Source organism: Phaenicophaeus curvirostris, chromosome 21 (assembly GCF_032191515.1).
Source record: "Phaenicophaeus curvirostris isolate KB17595 chromosome 21, BPBGC_Pcur_1.0, whole genome shotgun sequence".
Taxonomy (NCBI): Eukaryota; Metazoa; Chordata; class Aves; order Cuculiformes; family Cuculidae; genus Phaenicophaeus; species Phaenicophaeus curvirostris.
The window spans coordinates 9,387,317-9,415,168 of NC_091412.1; the positions used below are offsets into that span (position 1 = coordinate 9,387,317).

A 27,852-nucleotide genomic window follows, 5' to 3' on the forward strand; every position below is an offset into this window, starting at 1 on the left:
GCAAATTATTACACAAGACTTTGCTAGAAACCAAGCAGCTTCTCAGGCTTCTTTGCAGCCTCCCACCACTACATTCCAGAATTCCACCCCTGCTCCATCGCCTGTTTCTACCCGGGCAAAGACATCCAATCGCTACAGCCCCGAGTCGCAGTCACAGCCTGTCCACCATCAGCGGCCAAGTGCGAGGGTCTCACCTGAAAATCTGTCTGACAAGTCCAGGGGAAGGTAACACATGCATTCACTTTAACTGCAAATTTAATTAATGCCCAAATATGGTGTTTATTAAAAATAGCACAGTAATCTTGATGGTACCTTTTGATCTATTTTTAGGCAATGTCTGTCTTACATTGTTTTGACAGTTGCTTGGCTCCATAACGTTGCTCATAACTGTTTTCCCTTTACTACTTACGCTTAATTTCCTGTCTTGAGAGGAGTGAAGGTGTTTAATTACTTAGAACTTATCAGAGTCATTATGGACAATTCAAAAGTCACCTTTGTGAGCTCGCCAAGCATACGATAGCATGTAACACGTATAACTAGACTCAAGTAGTTATGTACCAACTGGAATGCAATTACGCGTTAACTCCTGCATTACATGCATTAAGAGTACTTATCTGTCTCTGAATTATGGATGCAGACCTGGAAAATCTCCAGAGAGGAGTCACGTCTCTTCAGAGCCCTATGAGCCGATCTCGCCACCTCAGGTCCCGGTTGTGCATGAGAAACAAGAAAATGTCCTTTTGCTTTCCCAAAGAGCTGAGCCTACTGAACAGAGGTACGTGTAAAACTGAGTTCTAAAAACATTGTTCTGCATCTGTGTGCTGCAAGCAGTATCTTTCTTAAGGAGCAGTTTAGAGATCTTCCTCTGGTACCACAGGCGAGTTGTTATTCACTGTTGGTCCTTTTGTACTGGTGTTTAAAACTTGCTCTTTGGGAGATGCTTTGGGAAGCCCGAGTGAAACATCATCTGTACGTGTTCTGTCTTTAGTGTCTCCGTGCAAGCAGTGTGTTCTGTGTCTGATAGATAATATCACAAAACTGTTCGTGGGTGCCAGTTGTATAAAAATTAAGTGGTTTTCAGGAAGGGTCCACTTTCCAGTTTTTATTAAATTATTCAGGCTTGTCCTGCTTGATTGGTTTCCTAGATTCTGTCTTGATGAAGAGAGGAGGAACCCGGACTTCCAACAGTCATGTTTCTAGAGCAGCTTATGAGATGAAATATCACTGAGCTAAGGAGCTTAATTTCCAGGAGGTGTGAAGGTGGGGTGTCAGGAGGCCCATACATGGGGCAGCTCTGTTTCCCAGGGTTATTTGTCAGCGTGCCAGCTCTGCACTGTAAAACTACACGGGATCCCTGGCAGACTCAGACAGGGCTGGTGTCATCGGCACGTCTGGCCAGATGGACACAGGAATGGATGCTTCTGTTTGCTTTGCTGCCTGCTGAAGAAGGAACAGCAGCCAGTGTGCTCACCATATGCTTATTTTAAGACTTATGCTAGTGAAAGTGATTTTTTTCTTGTTTTTTCCCCTCCCTTGCACAGTTGCTGGCTGGGTTATTGCAACCCATGCCGGATGTTAGGTAGATGCGAAGAGATTTTCAGGAACATGGCAGGGAAGATTGCACTTTTAAGGATCTTGGCCTACAAAACCTGGAGTCTGTCTTTTTTTATTTTGTTTTTAAATGTGGTTTGTTTTTTAAATTAATGTATGTGGTATTTTAGTTCTGATTTTTTGTGTTTTTCTTTTAATTAAAGCTGATTTGCCATATTGCTGCTGCTTAAACAAACTCAAGTATTCCAAGCACCACCGTGACTCTTATTAGAATACTACTGCGTTTATCATCTTTATAAACAGCCTAACATCTGCATATTTTAATGTCTGAAGAGAAAATGCACCCATTGTCAGTTTGACATTTACTTCAGCATTTTTTTTACATTAACATGACAGAAATTATGTGCAGAAAGCATGCCAGCAACTGTGAATGGAAAATCAATAAGGGATATGAAATACAGAATGTAGATCCTGGTTTGAATTTGTGCCATAGAGTAAAGATGGGTGACAGGCAGCTCCTGAGCCAGATCCCAGTCCACAGGGTTATTTTACCTGGTTTCTAAGAATGTCTGGAAGAGTTTATTTCCTTGACCATGGGTGAGCAGCCTTGCAAAGAAACACCTGTTTTTAGTGGCATTGTAGGGACAAGAGTGAGAAGACTGTAAATAGGAAGAGCAGCTAGGATGAGTACCTGGGCTTCTAGCTTAACCATTTCATCACCTACTGGTTTGTACTGCAAGCTTCTGCCAGCATGTGGGTTGCAAGGCAGAAGGAGACACCCCAGAGATAATTTGAGAGAGTGTTATCTCCCTACCGCTTTCCAGTACAGGCAACAACATGGTCACTTCTCTGTGAGCTGTCAAATCTAAAACCCCATTAACTGGGTAAAGCAGATATTCTTGGAGAGTCATTAGACTTGTCTAGCCTCCCAAAACAGGGTGAGGAAAGTGCCTTAAAGTTGTACGAATGTTTCTACCTGACTGCTTTTGGAAAGATTTAAATATGCATCTTGAAACATGTTCTCTCCCTTTGACACATGTTGCTCTTGGCAGGACTGACTCTCGCTCTCCAGGCAGTATCAGCTACCTGCCTTCGTTTTTCACCAAACTTGAGAACACTTCACCAATGGTAAAATCCAAGAAACAGGAGATATTTCGAAAGCTGAACTCATCTGGTGGCGGTGACTCTGACATGGGTATGCAGGACTTGCCTTTTCACTGAATTCTTCCAGCTTAAGCTTTATGTGACTGCCATCCACTGATGTCCTAAGTGGAATATGTTTCAAATCACATATGAATGAATATAAAACTATGAATACAAACCACAAATATAATAATTTATGACCAAAGAGCTGCAAGATTGTTAGATTTTTTTTTTCCTTACCCCCGCATTTTTTCTAATGCTGGCGTATGCAGGGCTGTCACATTTAAACCTTTTAACACATGATTTGAGAGATGGAAATGTTTTCTGAAAACTACAGAAAAAAATGGATAATTAATGAGCTGTTGAAACCTAATATTATTCTGGTTAACTTTGTGTCTGTAGTTTGCTTTGGATCGACATTAACTATTACACACTTTCCTTTTTGGAAAGATGTCTGACAAATTGACTGTTTTGTGTTTTCTTGGCCCTTATGATGATGGCTGTTTAAAAGACATTGTAGTAGAGTTTCAGTAGTGGATGCTGACATGATGGAATATGATACTAGAACAGTATTTTTGTTTTTCTCTTAAAAACTTTAACAGAACTTTGTTAAAATTATCAGTAATAAGAAATTAAGCTGTCTGTGAACTCAGTACCTAATAGAGAGTGTTCATTTGGAAGTGAAGGCTCTTGCATTGAGAAACAAATTGAGCTCTTTCTAAGAAACAAGGCTGTGTCAGGGTTATGGTGTTCTTTTTATTGGATCCCCATTGTGTGCTCTGTTGAAAATGTCATGTGCATGCTTGGCATACAAACACTTTCCATTTCTGCCAATAATCCTTCCATTTATATATTTAATTCTCAAACAGGACATATTAGAAGTAATGAGGGGGACTGTTTAGCCATTCAAAGTTGTCATTCATTCTTTTTAATACATACACATACTCAGTCTGTAAGGTGCACATGTTAAAATACGCACTTAGCGAATCAAATGCAGCTTTGCATTTCAACGTACATAGATTGTGAAAGCTCAGAAAATCAGTCTGCTTCCTCAAGTCACATCTTCAGAAGAAGGCTAGCTATGACCTTGTAAGATACGTTTACCCTGGCATAGATAATTTTCCTGAGAAGACAGAGGCACATTCACTTAAAGGATCAAGAAAGGAAAAATAGAACACTGGAAGTAGTTCAAAGTAATCATACCTTGTGCATTAGGACTTGTAGTGATCACTTGTAGTGATCATCAGTACTGGAAAACTCAATGAAATGTGCTTTAATTGCAGCAACTGCTCAGCCAGGGACTGAAATATTCAATTTGCCAGCAGTCACTACCTCAGGTAAGATTTTCAGTAGAAGAAACAATATGTTTCAGAAAAAATAAACTAATATCTTCCACTTACATGCTTTAGAGAGTCCAGTAAATGAGGGAGATGATGGAAATTTTAAAAGATCCTACATGAAATTTTGTTTCCTGTTAAGTAAAAGTGACCAAAGGAAAAGCAAACTTACAGAAGGAAGTTTCAAAAAATATTTTAAATGGGAACTTAGGCAAGAATGTTTTATTTCTGTGTTTGGTAGCATCTCACATAAATTTAAATGAAGTGTAGTGCAACAGAACTTGAGCTTAGTTCATGAAACATAGTTTACTTTATAAACTGGTGTATTTAAAATACTCATCATTTCTTTCTATGATAAATAAATAACCCCCCCCAACTTTTCTATGAGAGAGAAAGCTAAACATAACCCATAATTTTACCTGTATTAAAGAAGCAAGTGAGGCAGAGAATTGAACTGAAATGCGTGACATAGGAACTGCCAAATCTGAATCTTGAGCTGTACAGATTGACTTTACGTTACTTCAGCGAGTTTTTGCCCTGTCTGGTACAGTGCTTCTGTCTTTTAAATGGAGAAAGTGCTGATTTCCATCAATTTAGATGGAAGACAAGCTTTTGGAATAAATATTTGCCATGTATCACATTCATAAGACAAATTAGTGTTGATCATTAAGTATTCTTCTGGTCTCTTACAGCTGAATAATAGCTGCAATTTTTACTTAATATGCTATCACAGCCAGCATGCTCGGCTTCCTTTGCTATCAAAAAAGAAGAAAGAAAAGTAAAATTTACCCTCTTGCAAATGGTCTGACAGTAGTGGCACTACTGACCTACTGATGTAGCTCTTCGGTGTTTGCTGGCATGTCTAACTGTAGTCGTTGCGAGCCGCTTTGGAGCATGTAGCTTTGCACTTTTAAAAATCTCATCTTTGTTTTTTTTCTCCACCTTTCTGCCTCTCTCTAAAATCTTTTCCCATACCCCTTTGTAATTTCTCTGAGATGTGTTTTGCCTCGCCTCCCACCTTTCCCTGTATGTTTTTCTTTTATCTCCCAGGTGCAGTCAGTTCTAGGGGTCATTCCTTTGCAGATCCTGCCAGTAATCTGGGTCTGGAAGACATTATTAGGAAAGCGTTGATGGGAAACTTTGATGACAAGAGTGAGGAACATGGAGTTGTAATGTCACAGTCCATTGCGGTAGCACCTGGCAGTTCCAGTGCTGCGGTGTCGGCAAGTAATGAGCCACGTAGGGAAGAAGCTAATCCATCACCAAATTCAGGTGAGGTATTACAGCTCCTAAGCATTTCATGGTCTTGAATAAAAAAATAAAGGTTTGAATAAATTTGGTGTCACTGAAAATCGCTGGAAGTCAGGGAGATGGTGTTTCCGTTCCCTCTAGTGGTCCTGGCTTTCAAAATGGTGCTGGTGACTTCAAGAGCACTAGCAGGTATTCCTTGGAGAATGAGAACGCTGATGGAACAGGGAAGGGCCAGTGGGGTGTATTCAATACTTGAAGCTTCTCCGTAGTTTGAAAACGTATGTGTAGTACATCACCAAAAAGAACACGTGACAGTAGGCACTAGCTTGGATTGAAAACATCTCCTTTCCTAAAAATAGAAATAGAACTCTGTTGGGATAAGAAAAGGGATTTTCTAGCAATAGTGTGCTAGAAGACTAGTCTTTACAGTCACTGATTGTAAACTGGCACACCAGAAGACACCAGTGTGAAACTCCTGTTTGCTGCTGTTGACAGTTTATAGAAACAAGAGGCTAAAACACAACATAATGTTAGTGTGAAATCTGTGTCTTCTGTTTCCAGGAGGGGGAGTCGGCAAGCAGAAACTCATCGGCAAGTCAAACAGTAGGAAGTCTAAGTCTCCGATTCCTGGACAGGGATATTTGGGAACTGAAAGACCTTCTTCTGTCTCATCTGTACATTCGGAGGGGGACTACCACAGACAGACTCCAGTGTGGGCCTGGGAAGACAGGCCTTCATCAACAGGTGAGAAATGTTTCTTTCAGAATCAATCAGATGTAGAGTTTTTGGAAGGGTCAAATGTAGAGATGTTATAATATGGGTGTATCAGTCAAAAGATTCCAGCATCCAGATCTAGGTTACAGCATATGAGGATTTTCTGGAACAGATGTTCTGCTAGTTGTCACAACCCAAACCAGACTGATTGTCCAGTGCGGTTCTCTTGGTGCAGCTCTTGGGTTTGACCTGGCAAAACTCTCTTTGACTCAGGTTCGACACAGTTTCCTTACAACCCGTTGACGATGAGGATGCTCAGCAGTACCCCGCCAACATCGATTGCGTGTGCCCCGCCGTCCATGAGCCAAGCAACCACTCACCAACAGAACAGGATATGGGAGCGAGAGCCTGCACCGCTGCTTTCAGCACAATACGAGACTCTGTCTGACAGCGATGACTGAACTATGCAGATATTTTTTGTTGTTTTTTTTTAATTTGCGGGTCAAAAAAAACAAATCTATTTTTGACTTGTGCCCGTAGAGACTTTTCAAGAGAGCAAGGGCCACACGATGAAGAATGGAGAGTCCGTTAGATGCCTTCTGCACAGGCCACGTATTGGAGGAGCGTGATCGAGAAGGTTGACTTACTAAAGATAAATATGTAAAGAGTTTTTAAAAATGTGGACTATTCCTGTTCTACATCTATTTGTAAAGAAAACCATAATGTCTTTAAATCATTCTTCTGTAAATAGAGAGTACTTTTTGCAGTGTTTTTTCCCTTGCTATAGTATCTGGTGTACTTATGTTCAAATCATTGCCTAAACTTTGGGGGTCATTTTGTAATTTTTTTTAAGCATTTTCTCCCGTGTAGAGTTCTCTCCGTAATCCCGGCCTCCCTGCCAGCCTCACCTAACCATAACCCCAGCCTCCCCACCAGCATTTTACCCATTTAATGCCGTGCCACTTCTTGCAGGCATCGTGCTTTTATATCATTTCCCCCCCGTCCCCCCTCCCTCCCAGACACACTTTCTCAGTGGTGTTCGAGCTCTTGTGAAAATGTTGATTTTTAAGACTGACCCCGTAATGAATTCTGTACATTAACATAGTCCGGTTCGCTGGAATAAGATGATATATTTCTTTGAATTTTAAATTCTGCCACATTGTAAATTTTTGGTGCAGTTGGTTTTATTTAGCAACACTGCAGAACTATTATTGCATGGGTATGTTATGGTTCAGTTTTAAAAGGAGATAAAAAACCCAACAAAAAGAACAGCTTCTGGAGGCGTACCTCACAGTTGTGCACACTGGGAATTTTAACTCTGCCCCAAAAGCCTATCTCGGAGTTTTCCGTTTCTGCATTGTATGCAGGCAAACCAGGCAACTAAATTTTACTGTCACATTTAACCACAGCAAATGGCTTATCTGAACAGAGGCTCTGGGTGGGTTGATAAATCCATTAAGAAGAAAAACCTCTACATCCCAAGTTTAAATAAAACAAAATGCTTTTATAGAATAATTGAGCAATACATGAGTCAACTACTTGGCTTCTGTCACAACCAGTTTGAAATAGGTACTGTGATTTTTACCTTCCTTCAGTCTGGTTTTAAAATCTTTGTAATCGTTGTTTTAATGTCTGCGTCCCAGCCCCTGGCCCTGTAAGCAAGCTTTTGGTGGGAGTCCTTACAAATGCTTGGCTTAACTCCTGAAGTGTGCAATACTTGTTAGGGTGGGTTTATTTTTATTTTAAACTGTATAAGGTACTAGGAGAGTCTCCCCAATCATTCATCTATCATGCCTGCTATGATATACTTGTAGCTCATGTGTACACATCAGCTCAGTGATATCAAAGGGTGTCCCGACATCCTTCTTCAAGACCGTCTTATTTTTTGCTGCACTGACCTCTGGAAGTGAATTAAATCTTCTGGGGTAGGATGACTGATTTACAGACAGCACTGCGTTGCGGGGGGTTATGGCCTGTCAGATTCCAAATGGCTTTTGCATCCCGTTGATGAAGAGTCCTTGCCTTGAAGTTATTTTCCAGTCAAAATCTCTTTAATTGAACACTGTATTTGCAATGAGTTGTATGGAAGGTGTAGCATAGCTGTGTAACCCTGAGCCATGCGAGCATCTTCTGGAGGGTCTGTAAGGGTCCAGTTACAAACAGGAAGAAGTACAGAACTGTTAATCTGGAGCAAATGAGAGGAAAGCCATTTTGCCTAAGTGTGGGAAAGAAGAAATCCAAAGGAACTCATTTGGAAACTTGACATGGCATTGCAAATCCCCAGTTATTTTGCTACTTTCTTTAATCACTGCATCAGCGTCAATCAGTTTGCAGTCTCAAATCCCCACGCAGTCTTTCTTTAAGAAAGATTTTTCTCTCCCTCCCCTCCTTTACCCTTCTGGCTTAAAGCAGTGAATTTTTCATCCTGTTTGTAGCCCTGTGCTCTTATTTTAAATTCTTTGTTCCCACAGCAATGTATACTGGAAAATACATTGATCTGCCCTTTTTGTAGATTTAAATTTGGAGTGGAGAGACGAGTTCCATTCTGCCTTTCTTGGTGTAACAAATACAATGTGAAAGAGGCATGTACAGACAAACGTCGTTGCTAACTGTACAGTAAGCGTAGCATGTTCATTGCAAAGCTTCATGATGTTGCTGCTGCAGCAGCGCGGTATCCAAAGTTGGATAGTCACTTTCTCCTAAGATACAGCTTGAGTGGCATTTGCACATAAAATGTTGCTGCTTTTTCGTTTGTTATCAGAGCTCTAACTTCTCCAGTGTAAAAACCTCTCCAGAGCCTAAGTTAGGGTTTACCACGATTCCAGTAATCTTCAAGTATGGAATTACATCTGACCTGTTTCAAACAGGAAGGTGTTTGTAAATCATGTTTACAAAGTGTAGTTTACTACAAATTTTTAACTGACTTCTGATCAGCGCTTTCACAATGCTTTCCTCTTGATATGTTTTGTGATTCTGATATGAAATCATTTAAGACTTGAAAAACCCATGCATCATAAAACTCGACTTTTTTTTTTTTTTTCCACACAATGTCTTCAGTAGACAGTGACTTCTGGATTCAGACCAATCAATAAAGGGGATCAGTTCTCCACTCGCTTTTCCTGTGTCTCCCTCTTGTGTTGCAACATCAAGCGATGTTCATGAGAACAGGCAAAACGCTTCCTGTAGGGGAGCTGCAGGTTCCCAGCTAACGCTGCTGGAGTGTCCAGGGGCTGCCACTTAGACACCAAAACCTAGAGCTTTAGAGAAGATGGTTCTCAGCTGTTAGAGCCTTTCTGTTAGTACAGGTGTGCCTGCAACAGCTGTATTTTCACTTCTTAGCTTGCTGAGAACAAAGCTGTCTAGGCGACTTAAGTTTTTCCAGCTTCAATGAACATCTACTCTAGACCCGAGCGCCTCCTCTTTGGTCAAAGTTAAGCTGAGCTGAAGCCGCTAATGCTACTGTAAGTAAACTAATAACAATGCAATTAACATTCAGGGTTGTACTAAGTTGGTGCAAAAATAATTCCTGGTTTTCACCATCAACTTTAAAGCCATATATCTCAGCCATATATCTTTGAGGCTCTCATTTCTGTTACGAAATTTTTGGAACCAGTGTCAATCTGTTTGTTCGTGGATGGTCCCCCAGCTAAATGCTTGGCTGATAAGCAGAACTGCTGCACTTAGATGCCTTTTTAAACTCATAGGACAAAATTACTCAAATTTGGGTTTTTTCCATCTTTGACAGCATAATATAAAAAAACATAAACAGTGAAACCAAAACCTTTAGCATAAAGAAATAGAGCAAAATTCATTCTTTAAAATGGTGTAGTAAATGATCACAGTTAAAAGTTTAATCAAAAGTAAGAATCAAAGTTTACAACAAAGCCAGCAATTACTTTTGCACCAATCTAATGCCAACCAGCTGAAGCTCTTACAAGTGAGACGTTAAAATAATGCTTGGTTAGTGACAGAATTACAGTTCGTACTTAGGTAGGACAGCAGAGCTGATATGATTTGTTTTAATTTTCCTTTGTCTTTAATTTTAGGCTTCCTTGCAGGGCAGAACTGAAAAACTCTGTTGTATGAGCAGGCTGTTCCTACTTGATTCAGATGAATGCATGCAGCTTACAAACGCGATAGTTTGTACACATGATCTTTTCCAGCAGGAAGCCTCAGCATTCTAACCCAGGAGAGGACAACTTTGGCACTTAGTGTGCTCTCGCCTGGGGTAAGGTGGCAGTGTTTTATTTCTGACAACAGCTCTGTTGTGGTAGCAGTCTTACCCCGCTGAGAGGGCACATTCTATCTTCGGATGCTAGATACTTTGAAGAAACACACTTGATCCTCAGGCAACCTGTTTGAAAAGGACACGGAGCTACAGCTCTGTTAGAGGAAAGGCATGGTCTGGGAAATGTTCTGCTGAAATTAAAACACACTGTGCTCTAGCACCAACAGAAGTAAAGAGCAAGACTATTCCTGCCTGTTCTTTTTCAGGACATAGCTTTAGTGTCGCCGTGTTTTGAAATGGAATACATTTGTGAACAGTCAGGAGTAGCAAGTGACTGTTCCTTGACTTCTGTGCAAGTATTAATAACAGGCTCAGCTTACACTTTGCTGGCAGCCAGGACTAAGTTAGAACACCAGCACAGTGACAGACTACACCACAGGTTCAGAGTTAAGATCTCACAACTTTATTTTGGGCTAAGCTATTAGGCAATAGCAGCCCTTCCATTAAGCAGTCCTTAAACTCCTCGCTGATGCTTCCCAGAGAACTGCACGGGCCTGGTCCGAGCTGTTTGTACGGACCAGCCCTTGCTGCTGTCAGCCCCCTCAAGGCTGGGCTCCACAGCTGAGCTTATTTGGAGCCCTTTGTCCTCTTGGCCAGCTCAGCTAGTTCTTCCTGGATATGCTGGACAGAAGCAGCATCTCCCTTCTGTTGTGCCTGCTTGAGAGCTTCTTTGTACACTTGTTTTGCTTGCAGGAAGTCTTCTGCAGCAAGAGGAAAAAGGGGCATGGCTAGCCAACAACATCACCCATTTCAGAGTCGCCTCCTGAAGGTGACCAAATGCAAAGGACAAGCCAGGACAACTTGGAACACATCGGGAACTAGGGAGGTTCAGAAAACATCCAGCATAGGGTGCCAACTCCGACAGTTGGATAACAGCAAGGATGATGGGACCAGGTGCTGCTTCAGCATTAAGATCTCAGAGAAACAAGTCTTAAGCACGTCTTCTGTCCTTTAGAACCAGTTACTGCATATACAGGACAAGGGAAACCACATTCCCTGGCACCCTTGAATCAAATGCACCACTACTGCATTTATTTTGGACAGGATCTTTCAGCAGCTGAATTCAGCCTGAACACAACACAGGTTGCCTGCACCAAGTCAACAGAACTACAGCTCAAAGTGAAAACAGTGACACAGAAATAACCCTACAGTTCATCTCTACAACACACGTACCCGCAGTCAGCAAGAGTAGAGTGACAAGGGCTGGACACGTATTTACCTTTGTGCATCAGAACTGCTGCCAGGTTATTCAGCACCATGTGTTCCTCGGGGTGCTGGGTCTCCTTTGCCAGCTCAGCCGCCCTCTTCACACAGGAATATGCCTCGTCGTAGCGCCCTTGTGCATCCAGTACAGTGGCCAAGTCATTCATCAGCACCACAGTCTGCACCAGCACAGAAAAGGAAGCCTCAGAGCAGGACCTGTGAGAAGCTGGAGCACCACATTCATTCCCCTGTCACACCGGTACAAGCAGCGTTTCCCAGAGAAGCTTTTGGTAAGATCGTGTCTTACATTTATCTATTGGCATGCTCCACGCTCATTCTTCCTGGCACTAAATCAGGTTCCATTTGATGCCAGCAAAGCTGCTTCTAAGGCTGCCTCATTTCTGAGGTTAGCTTTCCTTTCCCTCATGGTCCGACTCCCACTGTACACATCACCTGTGGATGAGTCTCTCCCTGAACATCGTGTGAGATCTTCAGAGCCTTCTCATACATTTTTTGGGCCACTGGGAGCTGGTTAATGTTTATGAGATAGCGAGCATAGGAATCCAGGCTCATCCCAAGCAAGAGACGGGTGTTGGCCTTTTCTTCAGCTGTAAAGAGAGAAGCGGAAGCGATCACTTCTACAACATCAAGCAGGAGCCTCCATCCTACAAGAGCAGGAAGCTCGTGCAGCGTGAAGAGAATGGACTGATGTGCTGATGGTGCTTGGGCAATATGGAAAGTAATATCAAGGACAGGGAAATGGAGAAGAGATAATGAGAGGAGACTTTGGCAGGCAAGGCAATCCCACCTGGTAAAACATCTTCAGGTAAGTCGTTTTCCTTGGCAATCTTCTCCTCCAAGGTCAGGATGCAGAACTCGTAGCCAGCCAGGGCTAATTTGTGCCTGCAAAGTGCAACACCTGAGCAAAGCAAAGCTCCTTCCATCCCTGTAGGGACGGATGTGAACACCTTCAATCCCTCATTCTAGGCAGCCTGTAAAACAACTTTTCCCTTTCACCCAACCCTTCATGCCCCTCAGTGCTCTCTTCTTGATCAAGGCCTGGCCCCTTCTCTTGACCCAAGGAACCCCAGAGGTGGTGAGGGCCCCGTCCCCCAGCTAGTGATGCTCCACTGAAAAGTGAAGCCACCAACTTTTCCCTTTCACCCAACCCTTCATGCCCCTCAGTGCTCTCTTCTTGATCAAGGCCTGGCCCCTTCTCTTGACCCAAGGAACCCCAGAGGTGGTGAGGGCCCCGTCCCCCAGCTAGTGATGCTCCACTGAAAAGTGAAGCCACCAACTGTTTCAGAAGCCTCCCATGAGGTGTGGACTTAAGACTAAAGGGCTGTGTCCTACTTCAGCCCTAAGCTGGGCAGGTCACAACAGCAATTCCTGTGCTACGGGACAGCAAGCAGACAAATATCACGCCTGTGGGACCCCTTCTATTGATGGTATCATGTCGCATCAAAGCTTCCTCACGCACTCTGTTCTTAACAAGCCTCTGCTTGGCCACCGCTGCCACTGTGACGCTGAGATGAATGCAAAGGCTGCCTGTAGCAGGGAACTCACTGTTTCTGAGCAGCATAGATACTGGCCAGCTTAAGGGACATCTCAAGGACTGCATTGTCATCCTGCCAGGAGGACACAAAACAACTGTCATTCTTCTCGCATCTCCACAACATAAACATTACTCTGCCACAAAACAAGTTTAGACCTTGAAAATGCCCATCCTGTTGTCTCTAGAGCTGCCACCCCCTTAAAGGAAGTTTTTGAGAGGCTGGCAAGCTCGTGGCTAGTAATGCCAATCTCCAGTAGGAGGTATTACAGCACAAGAAACAGACCAAAGCGTTGTTAATACTTCCTCCTGAAAGTCTTTATCATAAGAACATACCTCCTTCGTGTCCCCGGCAAGCAAATAGCTCATACTCGCTTTGTAGAGCTTTTCTGCCTGAAATGAGAATTTTGAAGAGAATACTGAGGAATAACGTCAGCTAAACCAAAAGATCTCTGCCCTGGATGGAGGCAGGCTGCTGGGAGAAACCCATCTCAATTTGTGGCATTTACACTGTATCTTGAGACCAGTCAGATGCGAAGGGCTCGTGGGAGCCTGATGGTGCTGCCAACTAGTGGGTCCTTTCAGTTTCTGCTTTAGGACTGCTGCACCAGCCCTGGGTTTTTATCACCTGTGTGCCTCCAGGGCTTTCCTGGATTCACCTTGGTGTAGCATCTAAATGCCTGCCTGTGGCACCCAACAGTAAGAAGTATCCTTCCCTTGCACCCCATGTTGAAGCTCAAAGTTTAACTGTGAAAGCATCTTTCTTAGCAGCACGCGCTCCATGGGACTGCAGTCCCAAGGCGAATCTTTCTGATTCGTAGTGGGAGACCTCTGCCTCACAACTCTCAGTATGCAGCTTGTCCCAGCATGCTGCACCCTCACTGTCTCGCACAAGTCCTGGCACAAGCTGTCAGCCTCTTCAGATTTGCAGAGAAAAAGACAGAGTTACTCACGTTATCCAGCTGTCCCTGCATAAAGGCCACGTTTGCCATCTGGAAGAGACAGACAGTGTTGAAGCTACAGGAACCAGCCTCAACCCATCTGCTTCTCCTACCGCCCACCTTTTCCTTCCACCATGGCCCAGCATTGAGCATACGCCCCATGAGGGGAACAGCTGCCTCAGGGCCAGCCCAGCCCCCCAGCCTCACCATGCTGTAGGTGTAGATGGTGGCTTTCTTGTTGTCTGCCTGGTGCGACAGCCGCAGGGCTTGGTGCAGAATCCGGTCGGCCTCTTCCAGCTCTCCCTTCATGATGCTGAGCTGCAGGGAGAGAAGGGAAAGGAGAGGGGCTGGTCACCCACCATGGCCCAGGGGATGCCTGCATGAGGGGACACAAGCCATGGGCACAGGCACTGAGGTGACCCTGCACTAGGGGACGTCCACCACGGCACAGGGGCTCAAGTGACACCTGCCTGAGGTGACACCCCCCACGGCCACAGTGCTGAGGAGGCACCTGCCTGAAGTGACACCTGCCACGGTACAGGCAGCAAGGTGACACCTGCGTGAGGTGATGACCGCCACAGTCACAGCACTGAAGTGACAACACCTGCCTGAGGCCCAGGTGCTGAGGGGACGCCCGCCTGCGGTGACACCCACCCCCCCGGGCCCTGCAGAGGGCACCGCCTCACCTTGGCTCTCTTCAGCAGCAGGATAATGGCGTCCTCGCCGTCCTCCTCAGCATCCCTGGGGAAGAGGGAGAAGGCTGCGGGGCGGGGCTGACCGGGGGCCCGCTGCCCGCCCCGCCGCCGCCACTCGCCTCACCTCCCAGCAAGGCTAGAGCCCCCGCGACCGGCCGGGCCGCCTGCCGCACGGAGAAACCGGGGCCGGGGCCGCCGCCGCCCTCCTCCCCGCGGGGCCGGGCGGGTCGGGGCGGCGGCGGGAGCCCCGCGGGGCCGCGCCAGGCGGGTCGGAGCGGCGGGAGGAGCCCCGCGGGGCCGCGCCGGGCGGACACTCCGCTTAACGCCCGCCGCACCGCGCCCACCAGCATCGTGCCCCGCGGGCCCGGCCGGTCACGTGACGGCGCGTCACGTGGTCGAGGTCACGCGGAGGGCGCCCATCGCTACGTACGGCGTCGCGGCACACCGGATGCGGGTCCCACGTGACGCGGTGGGGGAGTGGTCACGTGACCGGGGCCGCGCGTCACGTGGCGCGGAAGGCGCGCGTTGCTATGGCAGCGCGGCCCCGCCGGCCCTGAGGCCGCTCCCGCCGCTTCGGGCCTGGGCCTGGGCCTCTCCCTCTGTCCGCCCCGTTGGAACGGAGCCCGTTAGCGCGGGTGGGTGTCCGAGAGACCTCCGCGTGATTTGAGATCCTTCTCTCCTTGTTCCGAGAGTGAAAACCCGGGCTGCGAGGGTTTTCTCTTCCTAGGGCCCTGTCGCAGGGCGGGGCTGGGGGCAGAGTGACCTGGGTGGTTTCCCGCTGGCCCCTCGCCCCGGTGGCGCTGGGATGGCCAGCACGCTGCCCGCGGTGGCAGAAGAGCTTTTGAAAGAGATCAAAAAGGCTTTCCAGGAGACCTCGCACGGTACGTGAAAGAAAACAGAGCCAGGGACACGCTGTCAAACCTTGGGGTGACGGCGAGGGTTCGCCCCCAGCTCCGTGCTGTGGGGAGTTCCCTTCCCCATCAGACTGGGCCGGGTGTTCCCAGCTCCTGTGTGCCTGGAGACGACCCCGAGGGCACCGACGTACAGGTAGCGAGGAGCAGCCGCCCTCTCCCAGTTAGGCCCTTTCCCCTTTTGAACGTGGGACCTGGGACGATGCCGCTTGCCTAGAGCTCCTGAGGGACGATAATTTATATACTTGCAGGTAAGCGTTTTGTTGTGCCCACTGTACTGCTGGTTTTATAGACTCACCGACTCCAAAACTAGAGTTGAAAGGGAAATCTTCATCCAAATGATCGTGTTTCATCGCTGGCCGGCAGAGGGTGTGGTGTTAGAGATCCCAGGGCAAAGAACAACTCTTCCATCAACTCTTCCATCAACTCTTCCATCAACTCTTCCATCGCCTGAATGATGCAGGTGTGAGCCAGCAGTTAAATCTTGGCCAACTCTAACAGCTAGTTAAGAGCAACCACCTTCGTTGCACTCTTTATTAGTGACATCGTTCTGTAAACTGTGCTGAAAGAATATTACTCTGTTTGGGTGCTTTTTGATAAATAGCACAGAACAGTTCTTCCTAAGGAAAGCGTCTGTTTAAGGGATATATTAACTGCACTAAAACCAACCAAATAAGCACAGAGAAGTCTGTTCAAGTACTGCATTTGAGTGAGAAAAGGACAGAAACTTAGTGACTAAACTGTCAGAGTGACCACAATGACAGCTTTTTGGCACACATGTGGTGTGGCTTCTGTCAGTTCAGAGCTGATCCAGAAATCTACGTGTGGCTTTTAAAAAGCTTTATAAATCCTATTGCAAGCTTGAAAAAACTAGAAGTCAGCCTTCCTTTAAGATGTATTTCTCCTTAAAGCACCTGAGTAGTGCTGAGACATATGCTGAGACCAAAATATGGAAACAAACTGATTGATCACTTTGGAGACTTAAATTAGGGTAAGGTTGGAAAAGTCAAGTCAACAGTGTAGAGATTGTTTTGAATTTTTCGAACAAAGGATTTGAAAGTCAAAAGTCTTGATCTTCCAGCAGGATACAGAGATGTTGTACACTGTGTCCCATTAGCGATATGATATCAGATAGGATGATCTGAGCCATTAGCTACAATAAACAGACTGGTTTTCTGAAGCCTGATTTTCCATCGTAACAAGAAGTTCTATTAAGTGAAGAAGTTATGTTTCTGTGTGCTGTATGAAAAGCCATAAACTAGTGGCGCCCTGCAAGACTGTGCTGGGAAAAGAACAACATTTTTAAAGTTTTGATGCCAGAGTTTCCAACTGATGCCAAGAGAGTTTCAAGGAAACCTATATATATTTTTAACTAGCTTCTTGAAGTGGCAGGGTAAGATATTGAAGCTACATGCTGTTTCTTGCACGCTTATAGAAGTAGGATATTATGAAAGTTAAGTACATTTGGGCTTCCACATTTCATTTTAAAATTAATCCCTGTGGTTCTGAATGAATATTTAATGTCTGTACTTGAAAAGCACTACCATAGCAGGTCATTTTGCTGCACCTTGTTGCTTTCTGGTGGCTAGCAAGGATGGCTAGAGCCAAGTCCTGTGGGGCCTGTGGGGTGTATCAGGGAGCCACTAGCCTCCCTGTGGCATTGATATCTCTCACAGTGGGGAAGTTCAGCACAATCATGCTTTGTTTTCTTTTTGTTGCAGTCCCCGATGACCTGCTGCTGGGGTAAGTGTTTTTTGCTTCAGTTCTTGTCCCAGGTGTCCAGCTAAAGGACAATTGATAACTTGCTCTCACCATACTACTGCTATTTCTTTCCTGTGTTTGAACGATACACATTTCTCATGCAGACTTGCAATGTGGTTTTGCTGGTAGTGGAAAGGAAGGTCCAAAGAGGCAATCTCAAGGGTTTTTCCAGAGATTCATGGAATTATCTCTGTATTGCTGAATCTCCTGTCATGACTTGCTCTAATTTGGGTGGATTAAACATGCAGAAACCCAGAACGTTTAACCTGAGCTCTGAGTTCACCTTCAGATGTGGAGTGAGCTCTCTGTGAGAGTGGACTATGTGTCAGTGATTCATGCTGCTGGAGTGCTGCTTCTGCACGGTGTTCCTGTCACTGGGAGAACAGCAGCATCCTGAGATCCCTTCTTCTGTTTGAGTCACGGGCACATGTGATAGAAAGGGAGAAGTGAGCATATCATCTCTCTGCACACGGGAATTGTTAACTTGACTACCCTGAGAGCTGTCTTCTCTTTAGAAGGTCAGCATCGTCACCTTGCCCTGACTGAAGCTTGTGAGTATTGCAGCTGTTCCCAAGCAATCTCCCAAGGGATCCAAGTTTCACAGCTCCTGCAGCCCTCACTAATTGGTGTTGAAGGCAGAGAAGAGCGCTTTTACAGTCAGAAAACCTTTCCAGATTCATCTTTAACTTCATGTTCCCACCTGCCTGTAATTTAGCCAGGAGAGGAACCTTCAGGCCTCCAGGAGCACTTCAGGCCTCTATATCTTTGGGTCTAAAGTTATCCAATATAACTCTTGTGAAAGGTGTGTGTGTGCTGGCTCCCACTCCTGGGACCACAGTGGCCTTTGAAGGGTGGGGTTAAAGTTAACAAGGCTAGTAACTGTTTCCTTTGTGTTAGAAAAGAAAAGAGGAGGAAAGAAGTTCCCTTGTGAAGTGTAGTAAGGGTTGGGTGGTAACTCTTGGCAGTCAGATTTCCACCAGTTCTCTGTGACCAGCGGATCAGAAGTATTCCGATTTAATTACTGAATCTCTTCCAAATCTCTGAAGTCTGTGAATTTCCTTTGGGCATTCCTCTTACTTATTTCTTGTTAAGCTGATCGAATTACATACGTGAAAAAAAAATTCCCCAACTTTGACAGTTACTGAAACTCATTAAACTCAGCCCCCTTACAGTTACAAACCTAACCATTAAGGAATGTCTTACGTTGAGTATTCCCCCACCCAACTCCTCTCAGTCCTCAGATGAAGCCAATCCTTGTTGCCTTGAGTTTGTGCAACTGAAGTTTTGGTCTTCCTGGAATAAGTCTGTCTGCTTGGCTCGTTATCAATGAGCTTGACTCAGACACGTAGGTCAGCCGTGCTGCTGAGACGCCAGGGCTCTGCCTTGGCTCTTTGCGACTTCACTGAAGTTGGAAACGTTCCTTGGCTTTCTCCTCTTCTTCCGCTCATGTTTTGTGCTATCGTTTAATCACTGCTGATTTTCTTGTTGTTTAACCTTGTAACTAATCTAGACTACATGGATCTTTCTCAGCAGATAAAAGGTCTGTAAGTTAACTGAGTTGCCCCTGAGCTCTTTGGAACACATTCAGGGCAGGTGAATATAGATTGTAGAATAACTTTTAAGCCTGTGAGATGTCTGGACGATAGGCTACGGTACAGATGCCTGTGTTTGACATATGGCTCGTTGTATATACCCTTGCACAGCATCAGCAGGGAATAAAATTATTCTCACAGTGAGTATGTAGGTGGAAATTACTATGCCTTCAGGAGTCACAGCTCTTTATATTTCCTCTTGCTGGTGTCGAATTTTACAGCACCGTGCCAGCAGCAGTCAGACAGCAGCATGTGCCTCCGTGGTGCTGCCTCACCATGCCGAAACCAAGGAGAGGGTTGTGTAAAGACAGTATTTGCAAGAAGCAAACCTGGCTAACCTTGTCTTTAGTGTATCCCAGGCACTCTCTTATCCATAAATCACGGAATTTTGGAATGGTTTGGGTTGGAAGGGACCTTAAAGCCCATCTAGTTCTAACCCCCTGCCATAGGCAGGGACACCTCCCACTGGATCAGGTTGCTCCAAGCCCCATCCAACCTGGCCTCGAACACCTCTAGGGATGGGGCAGCCACCGCTTCTGTGGGCAACCTGGGCCAGGGCCTCCCCACCCTCACAGGAAAACATTTCTTCCTAAGATCTCATCTCAATCTCCCCTCTTTCAGCTTAAAACCATTTACCCCTGTCCTGTCCCTGCACTCCCTGATTAAGAGTCCCTTCTCGGCTTTCAATGTAGTGTAGGCTCCCTTTAAGTACTGAAAGGCTGCTATAAGGAAAGGAAAGGGTTTTCAGGGAGGGTGGAGTGACATAAAGCATGTGCTGTTCCTGGGTGTTTATTTGGAATAAATTTGCTGTCTGTGAGCCCTGTTGGTAGCTGGATTGCAGATGCTCTCTGGTGGCTTCGTATATAATGGAGTATCTTAGGTATTTCCCTCTTGTTTCCTATTGATGCAGTTTGGTGGGAGAGAAAGAATAATTTATACCTCAGTTGTGACTGTGATAGAGGAGATGTGATCACTGCAAAGTGACTCATTCATTCTCCAGGGTTTAGACCAGCTTCTCTGGGGTGAGGAAGGAGCCCCACTGCTGCATTTCCTATTGCTCAAGGAGCTATGTATCGTCATTTTTCTCTCTTCTTGCTCCGAGGCGTGATGTGTGGGCTGTGCCTGGAGGTGGGATTCCAGACCATCCGGTCAATAATCTGATCCCAGGCAGCTCATCCAGGACAGCCTGTATGCACAGTTGAGGTGTCCCAGAGCCCTTTTTCCTCTTGGCATTAACAGTCTGCCCCACGTGCTCGTGTTTACCTAGAGCTGCCCCCACTAAAATCCCTGTTTGCGCTTGTTGTGCTCATGTGACAATTTCACAGTTTATTGCAGCAAGGATGTTTGTCCTGTGTGTGTAACATTGCCTGTGACCTGTCACCTCTGCTGGATCCCCAGCACTGTGAATCCCCTGAGATTTCCTTTCTGCATCTTCTTTTTGCCAGCAGCAGTGCAGTTTGCCCTGGAGAAGACTCAGTGTATTTAAGGTGCTGGGCAGCAGTAAAGTTTCCAGCTTTAGAGTCTGGATTCACTGTTCAATAAATAGGTTAAGCGCAGTGCTCTGTCTACACAGAGTTTGTATGGGAAGAACTGCAGGGATACTAATAGAACAGCTGATCAGCTCAGTCTAAACACAACCTGTGCCTCCTGCTTCACCCACACTCCCTTTGCAACCCTAAGTCATCTTTAAAGGGAGTGTCAGGCCAGAGGTGCTGCTTGAAGATAATTCCTCACCTACACGGCTAACCCTGTGTCACAGCCATAGCGACTGACCGAAAAATATCACTGCTGGGTCTCTGATGGACTTTGTCTCATTTTAGTTCAGGACAGGAACAACTTAATGTCCTGTTTGTGCAGCAGGCAGCCGGAATAGTGCTTGGGTTATAGTGCTGAAGAAGAAACACAGAACCTGTAGTGTCCTGTGTAAGAAAAAAATCTTTAAAATGCCTCGTAATTAAATATAAGTGGGGTTTTGCACAGAGATGTGAGACAGTTTAGGAGCAGCTTGGAAATTTGGAATTCCTCTTAAGAATATAACAGTCAGCTCTGGCGAGCTGGCAGAGTAGAGGCTGTCCTTAAAGACCGAGTCCTGGGATTTTCTTGGAGGACAGGGCAGGGATCAGAAGTCACTTGGTGAAAACCAGCAAACTGAGAATGACAAACATGTTCCATGGCTTGGTAGCACAATTAATGGAGCTGTAAGTGGTGGGAATTTGAGAGGCAATGGGAACCTTTGGCTATAGGCCTTCTGGGCTCCGTGGGACTAAATTCTATGGATTAAAGCTCCGCCAGGTGCTTTCATGGTGTGACCTAACTAGAGGCGTTCTTTTCCAGGCTGAAGTTCATATTTGGCCCATCTGCTGTCCCAGCTTTGGATCTGGTAGATCAACGTGCTGTCACCCGAGTCACCTCCCCTAGCGGAAGAACTGCATACCAGGTACACGCTGGTTTTTGCTTCTTCAGTCTTTTTCTGATGTTTCCAGTTGACATGTGAGCCAATGTTTTCCTAGTTTGCAGAACATGAAGTGCACTTGGATAAACATGGAGAGATATCAGTGTTTTACAAACTCCTAAAGCGATACTGGAGGGCAGTAGCCATGGGTTAGAATTAGAACCAGTATGGTACGCTACCATGCCAGGGGTATGCTTTGTGCTCCCAGCCAGTCAGAGACAATTTCTTACATGTTTGTGGGTCAGAAGGAAGTTTTCCAAGGTTTGCTAATTTTGCTTTATTACTTTCATCATATCCAGCAAAGGCAGTTCCTCTTCTTGTCAAGCTGTACGCAATCCAGCATTATCTGCCGTCACTGCATTTCTTTCCTCCTTAAACTCCTGATCCTGTGTCCTGAACACTCTTGACCTCTACTTGGCGGCAGGATCCTTGCTGCCTGGGAGGAAGCAATGCAGGCCAAGTCTATGGGTTTCACTCCAGTTCACTGTAACCAAGTGTGTGAATCACAGAAACATCTTCATAAAATGGTATTTTAGGGAGCAGAGCTCACCTTAGCCCTAAAGACCAAGCTCCTTTTACAACACAGGATCAAAGATGGAGTCAAGGCTCAGGAGGTGAAGAGAGGAACCATTGGCACTTCTTTCTGACTTTTCTGTGGTGTGGAGAATTCTTTGCTGTCCTGTGCCCAGATGATTTCAGTGAAGCAGCACCCAGTTCCTTCTACTTAGCGCTACTGAACCCCTCAGACAGCATTGCTGAACCTGATGCTGCGCTTTTTCACGCACCAGAGAAGGGGGAATCTCTTTGCTCACTGTTGCAGTAGCCAAGAGGAACATTTCCAAATATCTTCCCTGCAAAGGGCCTTCTCTCCTTCACTGGAGGTGCTGAGATGCTTTGGGGTCATCTAGGGTAAGAGAAGAGCTGTGAAGCCAGTGCCTCGGGAATGATACAAACATTTTTCACGTGTTCAGAGCTTGCATTGCTTGATTTGCACATGGATTCTTTTTCGCTTCTGGGGCTTTGGAGAGGACGTCAGCCTCTCTAGGGAGGCATGATTCATAAACACACAGGGCTCAAGAACACAACCTTTGATTTCAGTTGAGGGTTTGCCTGTGGGTATTTGGTAAAGCCTAAGAAGCACCGCTTCCAAGGCCCTTGGACAGCATCTGCCTCGCTAATTGAGCGCTTAAAGGCTTTTCCTTTTTTACTGTTGCTTGGCTGAATATGCCACTGGGCAGAGAATGGTCACATTTTCCTTGCAGAGTTTTGTCAGGCTGTGCAGACTGAGGCAGAGCTTTGCAGGCTGGGATCCACGGTCTGCACTAACACCCTTTTGTGTGAAAAATGAGGAGCCCCGCATCTTCACAGGTAGCCTAAATGTGTGCTCACATGCTCACAGCTTTTCTGCAGCATGGCAGTTACCTGCATCTTAGGAGGCCTAAGATACATCTCTGACATGCAGGAAGAGTTCAGAGAAGAATGGCAAGAGGGTTTTTATATGGTGGGTGCTGCCGTGACACCCTGTTCTAGTCTGGGCAGGGTGGTTGCTGAACAGCAGCAGGGCAGGCACCCCTTCCCACTGCCCAGCCCTCTCCCCACTGAAGTAAGGGGCCAAAAAATCATGCTGGAGGCCGTCCGGCAGTCACTGAATGGGAGCTGATCGATTGATATCTACTGAGGGCCCCAACAGCTGGCTTAGCTGGAGCATTGACAACGAGCAAGTGTCAGCAAGTGTCAGAACTACTCTCCTCCTGCCTCCGCAGGGACAAAACCACCAGTTCCCGTGTGGGGAAGGAACCCTTGGACAAGTTGGTCCGGGCTGGTGACCAGGGGTTAATGTGGGACACGCCCAGCCTCCAGCTTTGTAGCTGATGGGTAGGAACTGAGCAGAGCCCCTGCATAACACAGGGCCTGTGCCGAGCCCTCCCAGCTGACAGGCAGCATACGAGCAGGAAGCTGTCGCTGCCCGCAGGTGCATGTACGGCTCTGAGCAGCATTCCTTTTTATTGGAGCTTGATTGCTGATTAAGGCTGTGCTGATGAATTCATTAACAAAGGAATGTAAAGAGATATTTTCTCTGGGGATGTGAGGCTGATCCCATTGCGAAATTCTCCCTTAGCACAGCTGTCTGAGATGCAGAAACAAAGACCAGAGCCTCCCCCGTGGCCACTGGCTGGAGCAGTGACAGAAAAACTGGCTCGGGCTGTAGAAATTGCAACGCAGAGTGGGACACTGCACTTAAAAGTAGATGGGTAGCTTCCCTGGCTCTTCTTCATGTGTGTGTGAGGTGTGTGTGCTTCCCCCCTCAGCAGAGAAGCATGCCCAGTGCAGCAGGGAGTGGGGATGCATCCGTAGCTGCCTGGACAGATACACAGTCATCCTTTTCACTTATTCCTCAGAAAATCAGCTCTGCCATTTGCACCCAGATGTGTTTGAGTTGGAATGTGAGGTGGTGCTTTACTTGCAGCTGGATCTAAAGAGCTGTTCCAGTTAAGGACATGAGACTGGTGCTATTGTGAAACTCCTTTGGGTTGTCATAGCCAAATCTGAGATGTTGATGTTTCATGGGCTAAAATGCTGTTTGTGTTCCATATTAACCAGAACATCCTTGCCTTCCGGGGAAAATGGCTCTGCTCAGACAGGCCCTAGGACTGCAGCCTGCAGTGGAGGCAGCTCTTGCCCTCAGGAACTGAGATGGGAGAACAGCCTTCAGTCAAGTGAAAGCTATGATTTGTTTTCTAATGCACATTAATGCCCTTGCTTCTTAATAAAGGAGTAGCACGGATGGGGTATTCCAAGCCTGATGTTATCTCACAGTTGTTAATTACCCCAGGAGAGCTTGTATTGTGGACTAAAGCCAACCCTTGTAAATCCAGGTCAGGGATGAATAAGTCTTACCTGCTGCAGAGGTGGAGGATGCTGGCTGATGGTGGAGCTGTGCTGGATTCAGTGAGAGGCAGCTGGGGCACCTATCACCTATACCCGAGCTGTGGAAATGCTGTGAGCTCTGGGAGCTCAGTTAGCAGGAGAAGAGGCTGTGCTTTCGCCCTTCTGCCCACTGTCACTTGCATTGCTCACATCCTGTGCTTTTATTTGGTTCTTCTTTTTTATGTCTTTTTAAATTAATTTCCTAGAACTGTATGGCAGCCTGCCCCGCTGTGAAGGATTTGTGTGTGTGTCCTGGCACAGGCTGTGGTGCTGCCTGGCTGGATCTGCCACAGTGCCACAACTGGCCCTCCTGCATCCCACATGCTGCCAGTGACACCACCACCGAGGTGATTTTTCATCACTGCGTGGCCAGCAAGCACCTAGAGATGAGGGCAGCGTAAGGAAATCTCACAGCATCTCAGGGCCCAGAGAGCACCCCAGTGCCTGGCTTGGCTGCAGCTGGCCAGAAACAGAGGCACCTTTTTCTCTTGGTCTTTGGATTTTAGGTTCTGCCTTATTAGGCAGAAGCTGCATTCTTGCCATCTAGGTCAGGAGAGGGGAACATTAAGCTCAGCCAAAATCTGGCAGTGTCTGGGTCTCCCCCCCTTCCTCAAAGGAAAACACTTCTAAAGCAAAGGCACCATTGGAATACTTCATCTTGGAAAAAACAATCAAAGGGGCTAGAGAAAAACAAACTTATCACAAGTGAAACAAACTGAGCCTGGAGTATGAGGAGGGCCCAGGGTAAAGGCCAGACTGAAAAAAGACTGGTTTACCCTGAAATGGGAATGTGAGTCATGTCCTGAATCTGCTGGGAGTAAAGGGGATTATGAGGCACAGGCACTTCTGTGGGAGAGCTTGTGGGCATTACCTGCTGGGCAAGAGTTGCAGGGAGTGGGAGAGAGGGGAGGGCTCCGTTTGCAAGTGAAGTTCTGGATAAGGAAGAATGATGTTCCTCTGGAGGGACTCAGGGGTGTCCTGGGGGGGAGCAGCACTGTAGAGCTCCAGTCTTTCACTTTTTGGTGTTTATCTTTGGATTCAGGTGTATGCGTGCCACAAACTCAGCCAGAATCTAAAGTCTGCTATGGGAATGGAGTGTGCTGTCAGAGCCCAGGGGCTTGTGTGCAGAGGAGGGCACCGCTGGTGATCACACCCGTGTAAATCCCCACCACTTTTTGGAATATCCAGGAAGGGTTACTGCCAGCTGTCGAGGCCGCAGAGCTGACACAAAGCATTTGCTCTCACTGTGGCGGATATGAGGCACATCATGGCAAATACTCTGTAGTAACTGTGTTTTGGCCATGGGGTGTCATTTTAGGCCTCAGAGCATTAGTAAAGTCCACGCTATTGAGCAGGTTTTCTGCCTAAGGTCTGTGAGTCTGTTCTGCCTCTGCAGAGCCTTCCCTTTCAATAGGAAGAAGGCAGAGCAAGTTGGCTCTTAAAGCAGCTTTCCAAAAGCTATTTTCTAGCCTCGAAGAAAGGAAAAGAGAAATAATTCGTAGTCTGGTTTTTCTATACCATACGGTCAGCCCCAGCAGCTCGCAGTTTGCCTGTCAGCTTCTCTGTGCTGAAAACAAATGCTTCCTTCACCTGAGTCCCTGCGTCCTGTGTCCATGGTGCAGGGGCAACAGCATTTCGGGAAAGGGGGCAGCTGTTCCCAAACCAGAGGTGGAGCAGGGAGGCTTCTTCTCTGGAGACTTCAGCTTCATTTATTCAGGCAAAACTGGGTTCCAGTAGCTGCAGCTGGTTTGGGAGTAGAACAGGGAGAGCCTTTGCAGCCTTCAGTCGCTGGAGCTGGTTAGAAAAACCCTTACTGCAAGTGCTCACTGCTGCTGTCCTTCCATCCCCAGGTCTGTGCTGGCCCTGGATTCACAAATGAGCTTTCTGTGACAAGAGCGTCTTTGTCATCTTCAATTATCTTGTGTCTGCCAGTACTGAGGGAAGGAGCTGCCTGGAGGGGCGGCTGTGGGAGATCAGGGGAGGGAGCTCTGTGCCGCTGCCCTTTCCCTGATCTCTTAGCAGCAGACAAGTCACTGGAGTCAAGGTCCAGTGCAAGCATCTGTGTACGCGGAGGAGAGCTTCCTTGCCTGCAGGGAGAGAAGCCTGTAAAGACCATAAGGAAGCTGAGGAGTTTCAAGCATAGATGGGTTGGTGCAGTGTTTGGGGATGGTTTTGTATTGCAGCACCTGCTTGCCTGTTGCATGCTGTGAGTGATTGCGGAGAGAACGTCGGGTCAGATACAGGATGAATTAGAGAAATGAAGTCTGTCTCTGACTTCTGCCCTCTCTGGCTGCCTTTATTTCAGGTCCTTGGGAGCTCAGGCAAGCTCTACACTTGCTACAGTTCCTGCCACTTCTGCACATGTCCTGCTTTTGGTTTTACTGTATTGCAGAAGAGCGAGAGCCTTCTGGTAAGTTGTCTGCCTTAACGTGGGGCCAGGACAGGGAGCTAGGGAGAAAGCTGTGCTCTTCTTGAACCTAAGCAGCCTGAAGTTTCCAAGGGAGCAAATGCACGAGTATTGAGTTGGCCACGCAGGCTGTGCCTGACCCACTGCATAATCTGGCCTCTGGGAGTCATGTTTGGGTGGAGCAAGGCCTTACAAGGGCCAGGGAGGGCTTTTGTTCTTAATTATGCATTACTGTTCTGAGTTTCAAGAGATGAATAATCCCTGGACTCTTGGAACAAGGGCTGTTGCTGCTAATGGGAATGCCACATGGAGCTGGCTGACGAAGTGGTGCAGTTCACCAGGTGCCAGTGAGGAAGGACTCAGGGGAACTAAATGATCTGCAAGAGTCCTCCCACCTTGTGCCAACCACTCCTCCCTTGTGGCAAGCCTGTTTGTTCCAGGACCTGTGTCAGCTGGGACAAATACTGTTGTTTTTGAGAGCCGTGTGGGCTGCCACAGTACCAAGTTGACTCTTGTTCTTCATAGTCTGGATCTGCCTTCTTCTGCTTGTGCGTGGGGAGGGCATCAGGAGCCAGAGAAAACTTTGCCCTGTGTCAGATCCCTCCATTATCCTGACAGCAGAGCTGACCTGGTGCAACTGGAGTGCCAGCCTGTGCCAGGGCTTGGTGTGCCAAGCCGTGTTCCTGGGAGGTGTGAGTGCTTCATTAGACCCTTTCTGGCCAGGATGGATTTCTGTGGCTTCCAGATAGAGCACGACATTCCTGCATTGCTCCTGCTGCTAACTTGGCTGTGCTATTACTTGCAGTGCAAACATATACTTGCCGTCTACCTCAGTCAGGCCGTGGGAGCCTGCCAGGAACTGTCTGTCTCAGAGGAGCAACTCATAAGCATCTTACTGGCTGAAGAAGAGGATGAGGGCTGAAGGATTTGGATCACATATGGAGGTGCTCTCCGTGTACCCTCCCAGCGGTATAGCTGGCATTTTTTCTGCCTGCCAGGCTGTCAAATGTTCATCGTGGCTGGCAGGTTTCCTGTGCTGCAGCCAAATGTGATGTTAATTAGCAGCCTCACACTGGTGGATTAATTAATAAATGTGAAGAAGCCTGTGTTGACTTCAGTTTCACTT

General features: G+C 46.7%; 3 protein-coding genes across 5 annotated transcripts in view; 2 read left to right on the top strand and 1 right to left on the bottom strand.

The window, feature by feature from the left end:
• NCOR1 (nuclear receptor corepressor 1) overlaps positions 1–9,035 on the top strand; it is a 65,017-nt gene extending 55,982 nt beyond the window's left edge. For 2 of the 3 annotated variants that reach the window (XM_069874105.1, XM_069874106.1), the window contains exons 41-47: positions 2–225; positions 638–775; positions 2,604–2,746; positions 3,978–4,031; positions 5,082–5,303; positions 5,844–6,026; positions 6,270–9,035. In XM_069874105.1, coding sequence (XP_069730206.1) covers positions 2–225; positions 638–775; positions 2,604–2,746; positions 3,978–4,031; positions 5,082–5,303; positions 5,844–6,026; positions 6,270–6,457 — 1,152 coding nt within the window. In that variant the 3' untranslated portion in view covers positions 6,458–9,035. The remainder of the gene's footprint in view (position 1; positions 226–637; positions 776–2,603; positions 2,747–3,977; positions 4,032–5,081; positions 5,304–5,843; positions 6,027–6,269) is intronic. The other variant, XM_069874107.1, reaches the window with a different exon arrangement.
• A 1,629-nt stretch (positions 9,036–10,664) lies between these two features.
• Positions 10,665–14,885, bottom strand: TTC19 (tetratricopeptide repeat domain 19). Its single transcript, XM_069874108.1, has 10 exons — positions 14,800–14,885; positions 14,667–14,740; positions 14,188–14,298; positions 13,993–14,031; positions 13,376–13,432; positions 13,054–13,115; positions 12,296–12,390; positions 11,941–12,095; positions 11,504–11,666; positions 10,665–10,985 (listed from the first exon to the last, which is right to left on the bottom strand). Exons 3-10 carry the CDS (start codon positions 14,287–14,289, stop codon positions 10,852–10,854), a joined length of 807 nt encoding a protein of 268 aa, XP_069730209.1. The 5' UTR covers positions 14,290–14,298; positions 14,667–14,740; positions 14,800–14,885; the 3' UTR covers positions 10,665–10,851.
• A 439-nt stretch (positions 14,886–15,324) lies between these two features.
• ZSWIM7 (zinc finger SWIM-type containing 7) lies at positions 15,325–27,832 on the top strand. Its single transcript, XM_069873837.1, has 5 exons — positions 15,325–15,556; positions 17,308–17,329; positions 21,274–21,376; positions 26,625–26,729; positions 27,532–27,832. Exons 1-5 carry the CDS (start codon positions 15,481–15,483, stop codon positions 27,646–27,648), a joined length of 423 nt encoding a protein of 140 aa, XP_069729938.1. The 5' UTR covers positions 15,325–15,480; the 3' UTR covers positions 27,649–27,832.
• The last annotated feature ends 20 nt before the right edge of the window (positions 27,833–27,852 follow it).

Coding starts and splice junctions, on each gene's coding strand:
- TTC19 (XM_069874108.1), bottom strand. CDS start 14,289: ATGAAGGGAGAGCTGGAAGAGGCCGACCGGATTCTGCACCAAGCCCTG. Junction 13,433..13,992: donor TGCAGGGACAGCTGGATAAC/GTGAGTAACTCT, acceptor TTCTCATTTCAG/GCAGAAAAGCTCTACAAAGC. Junction 10,986..11,503: donor AGCAGTTCTGATGCACAAAG/GTAAATACGTGT, acceptor CTCTTGCTGCAG/AAGACTTCCTGCAAGCAAAA.
- ZSWIM7 (XM_069873837.1), top strand. CDS start 15,481: ATGGCCAGCACGCTGCCCGCGGTGGCAGAAGAGCTTTTGAAAGAGATC. Junction 15,557..17,307: donor TTTCCAGGAGACCTCGCACG/GTACGTGAAAGA, acceptor TTTTTGTTGCAG/TCCCCGATGACCTGCTGCTG. Junction 26,730..27,531: donor AGAAGAGCGAGAGCCTTCTG/GTAAGTTGTCTG, acceptor TATTACTTGCAG/TGCAAACATATACTTGCCGT.